Below are 9,134 nucleotides of genomic sequence, written 5' to 3'. Positions count from 1 at the left end.
AATGCCTTGATATTCTATCTTTTAGTATTTGTTGAACATAAGATACACCAACACTAGGTCACAATGCCAGTTTCAGATAGTCTTACAATTATCACGGCCACTCTGATGTCCCTAATGTGGTCTCTGTTAAACACCAATTCCTAGGGTAATGTTGAGTGATATTCAACAACTCTCCATGATTTAATTACTGAAAATTCCTTGTTATTCCATCTATTAGTATTTGTTGAACATAAGATACATAAACACTATGTCACAATGCCAGTTTCAGATAGTCTTACAATTATCACGGCTACTCTGATGTACCTAATGTGGTCTCAAACACCAATTCCTATGGTAATATTGAGTGATATTCAACAACTCTCCATGATTTAATTACTGAAAATTCCTTGTTATTCCATCTATTAGTATTTGTTGAACATTAGATACACCAACACTAGGTCACAATGCCAGTTTCAGATAGTCTTACAATTATCACGGCCACTCTGATGTCCCTAATGTGGTCTCTGTTAAACACCAATTCCTATGGTAATGTTGAGTGATATTCAACAACTCTCCATGATTTAATTACTGAAAATTCCTTGTTATTCCATCTATTAGTATTTGTTGAACATTAGATACACCAACACTAGGTCACAATGCCAGTTTCAGATAGTCTTACAATTATCACGGCCACTCTGATGTCCCTAATGTGGTCTCTGTTAAACACCAATTCCTATGGTAATGTTGAGTGCTATTCAACAACTCTCCATGATTTTATTACTGAAAATGTCTTGATATTCTATCTATTAGTATTTGTTGAACATTAGATACACCAACACTAGGTCACAATGCCAGTTTCAGATAGTCTTACAATTATCACGGCCACTCTGATGTCCCTAATGTGGTCTCTATTAAACACCAATTCCTAGGGTAATGTTGATTGATATTCAACAACTCTCCATGATTTAATTACTGAAAATGCCTTGATATTCTATCTTTTAGCATTTGTTGAACATTAGATACACCAACACTAGGTCACAATGCCAGTTTCTGATAGTCTTACAATTATCACGGCCACTCTGATATCCCTAATGTGGTCTCTGTTAAACACCAATTCCTATGGTAATGTTGAGTGATATTCAACAACTCTCCATGATTTAATTACTGAAAATGCCTTGGTATTCTCTCTTTTAGTATTTGTTGAACATAAGATACTTAAATTCTAGGTCACAATGCCAGTTTCAGATAGTCTTACAATTATCACGGCCACTCTGATGTCCCTAATGTGGTCTCTGTTAAACACCAATTCCTATGGTAATGTTGAGTGATATTCAACAACTCTCCATGATTTTATTACTGAAAATGTCTTGATATTCTATCTATTAGTATTTGTTGAACATGAGATACACCAACAGTAGGTCACAATGCCAGTTTCTGATAGTCTTAAAATTATCAAGGCCACTCTGATATCCCTAATGTGGTCTCTGTTAAACACCAATTCCTAGGGTAATGTTGAGTGCTATTCAACAACTCTCCATGATTTTATTACTTAAAATGCCTTGATATTCTATCTTTTAGTATTTGTTGAACATTAGATACACCAACACTAGGTCACAATGCCAGTTTCAGATAGTCTTACAATTATCACGGCCACTCTGATGTCCCTAATGTGGTCTCTGTTAAACACCAATTCCTGTGGTAATGTTGAGTGATATTTAACAACTCTCCATGATTTAATTACTGAAAATGCCTTGGTATTCTCTCTTTTAGTATTTGTTGAACATAAGATACATAAACACTATGTCACAATGCCAGTTTCAGATAGTCTTACAATTATCACGGCCACTCTGATGTCCCTAATGTGGTCTCTGTTAAACACCAATTCCTAGGGTAATGTTGAGTGATATTCAACAACTCTCCATGATTTAATTACTGAAAATGCCTTGGTATTCTCTCTTTTAGTATTTGTTGAACATAAGATACTTAAATTCTAGGTCACAATGCCAGTTTCAGATAGTCTTACAATTATCACGGCCACTCTGATGTCCCTAATGTGGTCTCTGTCACCTATGAGGCCGTTAACAAACACAGCATTTACAAATATCTTGAAACACTTGTTTATTCGTGCACATCTCCTTTCCAGATGATGTTCTGTACAAGGCCGTGCCTGGCCTCATGAATGGTGTTACTGTGGTAAAAGATGGTTCCAGTGATGCTATCATGAGAGAGTTCCATAGCAGTGCCATTGGTGGTCATAGTGGCTTCAACAAAACCAACAGTGCGATCAAAGTGCGCTACTGGTGGCCGCGGATGACTGAAGACATTAGAAAATATGTATGTAACAGCACAATCAGATAGATATATATTTTGTACTAGTAAAGAACAGTTTGACTGCATCATTGGTCAAAATGTTCTAATGATCTAATATCATTTAGGTTTGAAGCAAATCATACCCTTTACTTAAAAAAATCAAAGATGTAAATCAATAGTGTTCTTAAAGTTTTGCACCAAAAAATGTTATTTTAAATTTGTGGAAATTAAACTAAACAAGCTCTTTCATTTTGGTGCAATATTGTGCTTATATGTTTAGGAAGATCTATTGTGAAAGCAGTTTTTGTTCATAGGACATTAAATATGATCATTGAGAGATGGACGATCCCCAAATTCATGACCCAAATGTCATTTCATCTGCTTATGTTTCAAAAAATCAAAAATTAAAGTCCAAGGAAATGTTGATTGCACGAAAACCATGAATATTCATTCAAAGTCTTTTAAAAGATATAAATCTGTATTTTCTATCAATAGTTCTTTTTTTTTTTAAATTATTTCACTTGAACCTCAGCTCAGTTAAGTTAAAACAAGAACACATTTTATTTCTATATTTTTTGTAACATCTTTGTATTGTTCATACAGGTGAAACTATGTGTTCAGTGTCAGATGTCAGACCCTATGAAACCAGCTAAAAAGCCTGACTTACAGCAAATCCATGTAAGTGCTTGCAATGAAGCTTCGTATAAAAATCTTTTGGCATATAAACCTGTGTACAATAGCCTGTAAAAAAATAAGAAGCATCATGGTTCAGTGAGACCAAGTATAGTCATCACATATACAATTTAGCCTGTTATGTTGATAAGTTTCCAGGTTTTTGATGCCTTTTCATTAATGCTAAATTTTTTGTTGAATACTCATTGCATTATGGCAATTGTTCACTAAAACATGGAATCTTTTCAAGCACTTGAGATCTGTATCCCACCTTTCTGGTCAGTTTTCATTGACCATAAGCAATGTGCTACTTACCATGTCAAAATCCTCTCTTATATCATGTCAAGTTACTGAGCAAACATGAATAAATGGGATTATTCTATATATCAGCTGATGTAATCATACTTATATCCCCTAAAATGAAGTAATGGTTATTTCTCTAGGTCACACACCCATTTGAGCTGGTGGGTTGCGATCTCATGGGCCCTTTCCAAGAGACCGAGAATGGGTTTCGATACATTTTAACTGCAACAGATTACTATACTAAGTGGGTAGAGGCCTTCCCAATCCAGACAAAATCTGCCAAACATGTCTCTGCATGCATCAAAAAGCTGCTCTACAGACATGGTGCAATGAATGCAATTCTCACTGATCAAGGGAGAGAATTTATTAATGAGGTAATGACTTAAGGCTGTGATATCACTGTTCGCTGTGCTATTAAGTGTTAATCTGACATTTACAAAAAGATCTTCCATCACATGGGGATGGAACAAAAACGTGTTATACCGAATATGCACTTGAAACTGTTGTGAAATTATTGATGTAAGAATATAAAATATATAAGAACTACTGAATGCTCTTGACAGCTTAATATAAATAGATATAAATTAAACTAGTTTTATTAGTAATTTAGTAAAAAAACTGTCTTAATTAAGTTCTTGATAAGTTTGAAACAAATTGCCTTAAATTTAATATAATTTGGATCATTATTGAAATGTGAAAAATAATCTCTTAATGAAATCTTGATCAAGTTAATTCAACATCATCATGTTAATAAAGCTTCTCTCTTAAATTTAGATTAACAAAAATCTCTGTGCTGAATGGGACGTTGGTCACAGGGTTACTGCTGCCTACCATCCACAGACCAATGGGCTTGATGAAAGGACAAACCAGACCATTAAACGGTATGCAAAGTACATGTTTTACAGGGACAAAATCTGCCCCACATGACATTGACATAAAGATTTGCAATTGCGGCCATGTGTGAATGCTTGTTTAATGAATTTTGGTAATCATAGTGTGCCAGGAAAATATTCCTATCCTTACTTCAATTCTAGTAGACAAAGAATTATTAGATATTTGGGCAACACTATTGAGGTGTTCACCTGGTTGTTTGGTTTCAGCCGAAACTAGTATGCTGGGAGTATTAGCCAATGATAAAACCAAATAGGCAGGGTATAAGTACCTTGCGTTGCTTATCACATGCAAGCTAAAAGAGTACCCTCGTGTTGCTTATAACATGAAAGCTTGATGAGTACCCTTGCGTTGTTTATAACATGAAAGCTTAAAGGGTTACCTTGCGATGCTTATAACATGAAAGCTTGAAGGGTTACCTTGCGATGCTTATAACATGAAAGCTTGAAGGATTACATTGCATTGCATATAACATGAAAGCTTGAAGGAATGTTGTTTAGTGCAGATGGTAACTTTAGTTGAATCAGTTTGAAAGATAAGTCCATTGCAACCAATAGGCTTGAATTTTGCAACATAAAAAAGTATATCAAAACAAGCAATAAATACTGACACTGTGTGTGACAAATCTCTGTGAAAAGAGTCTAGAAAAAAGTTAACTTTAAATTTTTAGGGCATTGAGCAAGTGTGTCAACGGAGGCCAGACGGATTGGGACACTCGTTTAGACCAGGTCTTGTTTTCCCTCCGGACAAAACCCCAGGCTTCCACAAAATATAGCCCCTTCTTCCTGTTGTACGGGAGAGAGTCACAGTATCCAAGTCAACTGCCTGCAGACTTTGGGTCTGATGTAAGTGTTTTTAAGTTAAAGTTCTGGTAGAAATTTTGCATGTAACCACATTTATGTTAATATCTCAGCACATCATGTATTGCATTGAAATCTAATCCAACAGTGATCTATGCATGTTTTGCCAAAACTTGTCAATCCTTACACTGAAAATGGGCGGAATAGGCGAGCGCGCTGTCTTTGTGACAGCTCTTATAAAAATGATTTGGTTTCTGGGTAAAAAGGTTTTTTTTCTAAGCAGTATCAGAATCAAGGGGTAGATTTGCAATGGTCTGTTGATCTATGGACCCTCAATATTTAGAGTATTTATTAAAGTTGGGCAGCTCACCACTCCAGATCTATTGCAGCTAGAGTCCTTAAACTTGGTAGAATGATGTTAAAGATGCTTTCTTAGCAACCAGCAGTAGTGCATGTTCCCTGTTTTTGGTTCATATTCTAATTTCTGTGCTTATCACTACAAGTATATATCTTCACTTATTTCGTTTTTTTCCAGGAAATCTTCCCAACGTGTCCCCCTGAAGAATTGATCAACATAGGTGTACAGGAACGGGAAAGTCAGCAGGCTGAAACCACCGAAAAGGTTAAGATTAACACTGAAAAGGCCAAATTCAAACAGCAAAGAGACTTCAGAAATACACATGAAAAGAAGAAACGTAGATATACAGATATTAAAGTGGGTGATAAAGTGTTAAAATTTAACAGTGCACGAGCTGGACGGAAAAGCAAAGCCGACTTAGGTTATAACTATTCTGGGCCATATGTTGTTTTGGAAGTAGTTGGACACAGGGTTAAGTTAGAAAAGGATGGTAAAATTCTCAAAAGTCTTGTTTCAGTAAACAATGTAAAGCTAGTGCTTGACGAGACAAATGACAATAATAGCAATCTAGAACAACATGATATGCCTAACAACGCTATCCGTTTGTATATTGACAATCTAGATGCAAACAACAATGTAAATAGTCTCCTCCAAGAATGCGCCGCTATATGCAACACATCTAAATCGCCTGTCAGAATGTTTAGGATTAGCAAACAAGTGGAAACCTGTCCAGTTCTGTCCTTTGTAAAAGAGGTATGTACAATATATACACATTGATATATGTTAGTAACATTGAGCAGAAGAAGTACCCCGGTATACATTATCTGATGGTTGATGAAAATAATTATTTAATCATTCGGATTATTTACAATCTTTGTTCTGATGTTAAGCTCAATATATATATAGCTATATGTTATGTTTGTATGATGAAACCTTGAGTGTTGCATTACTACACATGTGTTTAATTTTATGGAGTTTTCAAGTGGTGAGGCCCCATTAAGGACTGCTATAGATGTACAATGACTGAAATTAGGTTAGTTTAAACCGAAGTAGTTAAATGAAAATGTAACATGTCTATCACTAGGTAACAGCCATGTATGGTGACCTGCTCCCTGATATGGAAGACGCTGTTCACAGAGTTAAAGAAAGTGGGGACCCTGGAACACTACTGCTCACTGTCCTAGCCAAGGCCTACATGGAGGACCTACCTCCTGTTGATGTTCTGGAGACACTGAAAAGTCGCCCAGCATTCCTGTCTGAGTGTCTAAAGCCTGAAGGATTGACAGGATCGGAGCGATTGACAGTTGCAGGAGATGGTTTGGAACAACAGGATCTGAACACACTTGAAGGAAATGAATGGCTGAATGACAAGGTATGATAATTGCTATAGTCAATTTTGACATTACCAGTCAGAGATGACACTTTTGTATTCTTATTTGTATGTGACATTTGAGAAACCCTTGAAAAATTGCGCAACAGTAAATGACGCAACAGTAAATGACGAATAAATGCTGTATGTAATAGTTGCATTTTGATATGATGTTTGCAATGTCCCTGCTTTCAAAACATATTGAGTATTCATTTGCTTTTCACAATGAATGGGTATGAGTTATTATGAAAACTGTTTTCTGTTCAATTTGCAGTTTAATTACTGAGAGCTTTTATGACTGTTTTGTGATATAAGATATAGTAGAATTTCTCACCAGTATTAGTCATTAGCTAAATTTGTCATATCAACCAATTTTTTCCCTTTAGGTGCTCAACAGTTACGCGAAGCTCCTAGCAAGAGAAGCAACTGACTCATCCGAACCCAGTGCGAAAAGGATGTTTGTGATCCCCTCGTATACAGCAGTGTTATGGGATGCTGGAATGTATGATAGATACATGTATACAAAGGTAGAGATTTGCATTAAAATAAGTTTTTATATCTTTGACTCTTCCCAGCAACTTTTATATAATTTATATAACTTTGAGAAAAGTCAATTTATATCTATCAGTCACTTGTTTATACCATGCTGCACATGAAAATTCATATGTAACGTCAAATCTACCATGTGGTATCAAAGATGGTTCCATAACAGCAAAAACCTGATCTGAACGAGTCAAATTTCAATTAAACTTTGTATGCATTGAAACAAAGCATTTCAATGGGAATTAATGTTCCTTTAAATTTTTTAAGTTAAATAACTTATCTTTACCTAAGATCTTTTGAATATCCTTTGCCATAACATGCAAGTCGGTACACACATTGCTTAAAAGGAATCATGTTTAAAATGACAATAAGTTTTACACTTTTGCCCCTTTGAAAGGAAAATGAATTGATTCAAGTTTCTTATGTTCCCGGAGCACACCTTTTTCTCTTAACAAGTTTTAGTCTTGATGTGTACATTTCTACTTCAATATGACATACAATTAGTTTAAGGCATATGATATGAAGCGAGCCAGTCAGCATGCAGCTTGGGTAATAGAATGTGTTTGTCTGTTTCAGGTTGATTTTACCCAGTTTGACTTTGTGGTAGTTCCATGGAACAAAAATGGCAACCACTGGGTAGTTCTTGTGGCTCGGCCTAAAGATTTGACTGTGGCAGTTTATGACTCCCTTGGTGCAGACAACCGTCCTCTCATTGACAGATTCTGGTAAGTTGATTACCACAACTATGATGATTTCAAAAAAGTTAAATCCTTTAAAACCATTGTAGTCACTTGTCATTATTGTGCAAATACTTACAGAATTTGAGTGTGCATTTTAATATGTTGCACTAGACATGATTTTACAATACACAGAAAAGTGTTAGGTGTGAAATGCATTAATAAAAACTAAGTCACGGTAAAGAAAGGAATAGTTTATTATTTGACTCAGTTCGATGAAGATGATTTACATGGTTTCAAGGTATCTTTTAATGAACAAAGATATCTTTGGCTCTTTATAAGTAAGCCATGTACATTTCATATACACTCATTTTATGATTTTATCATTTACTGATCATGAATTCATCAATTGTACAATAATTTACCAACTGTCAGGAATGTTATTATACCAGAGAAGGTCCTGGTCAGAATGCTTCAATACCAAATGAATTTTACATTCTCAAGTGAACATTAACCATTGCTCAAGGGATTATACAATCGGTTAATATTTTATTTTCAGCAATTTTATGAGTGAAAGGTTGAAGATAGTCAATGATGGCCTTCAGCATTGGGAACCAGTTTCTTCCACAACAAATCAACAAACTGATGGCTCGAGTTGTGGGTTGTTTGTTTTGATGGTAAGTGTATGTATAAATTGTCAGTGACATATCCATGGCATTTATTTCTATTAAGATTGCCAAAATTGAATTTAGATTTTTTTTCTTAAATGCACTTTGACTGGCCATGACTATAGCATCATTTCCAGTGATTAGGCCTTTCACTGGTTAGGTTGTTGCAATAGATGATGCTGAGAACCTAAAATGCTACATAAAAGATACTTAAAATGGTATTGTTTATTTTATTATGACATGTTTTTTTATTTCATGGAATCATTTTCCCCCCTTCAGACTCTTGAGTGCCTTGTCAAAGGAAAGGCATCATGGATCCTGCGCCAAGTGCATGTGCCATTGTTCAGACGTTACATCACTGACAGGTTACTATTTAAAGGTCAAAGAAACACATACCTGTGTGATTCTTTCTGGTGCAAGGACCCTAAAGGTAGAAAAGTAAAATGGGTTCAGTGTGATGTATGTTACCGCTGGTGGCACAGAACATGTTGCTCAAAGCCAGATGTGACAATCACCAACAACAATCAATTCCAGTGTGAAGTCTGTGATGCGCAGTATGGGTAA

General features: G+C 35.5%; 1 protein-coding gene across 1 annotated transcript; it reads left to right on the top strand.

The window, feature by feature from the left end:
• Positions 1-6,566: 6,566 nt before the first annotated feature.
• On the top strand, positions 6,567-9,134 carry LOC128216189 (sentrin-specific protease 1-like). Its single transcript, XM_052922762.1, has 5 exons — positions 6,567-6,685; positions 7,069-7,209; positions 7,802-7,950; positions 8,462-8,579; positions 8,850-9,134. The coding sequence occupies exons 2-5, from the start codon at positions 7,138-7,140 to the stop codon at positions 9,132-9,134; spliced, it is 624 nt and encodes a 207-aa protein (XP_052778722.1). The 5' UTR covers positions 6,567-6,685; positions 7,069-7,137.

This window comes from Mya arenaria, chromosome 14 (assembly GCF_026914265.1).
Source record: "Mya arenaria isolate MELC-2E11 chromosome 14, ASM2691426v1".
Lineage (NCBI taxonomy): Eukaryota > Metazoa > Mollusca > Bivalvia > Myida > Myidae > Mya > Mya arenaria.
This window is presented reverse-complemented; position numbering and strand designations above follow the sequence as displayed.

Bases quoted from the DNA above. Each gene is read 5' to 3' on its own strand.
- LOC128216189 (XM_052922762.1), top strand. From the start codon at position 7,138: ATGTTTGTGATCCCCTCGTATACAGCAGTGTTATGGGATGCTGGAATG. The intron at 7,210-7,801 runs GTAGAGATTTGC...TGTCTGTTTCAG, and splicing joins ATAGATACATGTATACAAAG to GTTGATTTTACCCAGTTTGA. The intron at 8,580-8,849 runs GTAAGTGTATGT...TCCCCCCTTCAG, and splicing joins GTGGGTTGTTTGTTTTGATG to ACTCTTGAGTGCCTTGTCAA.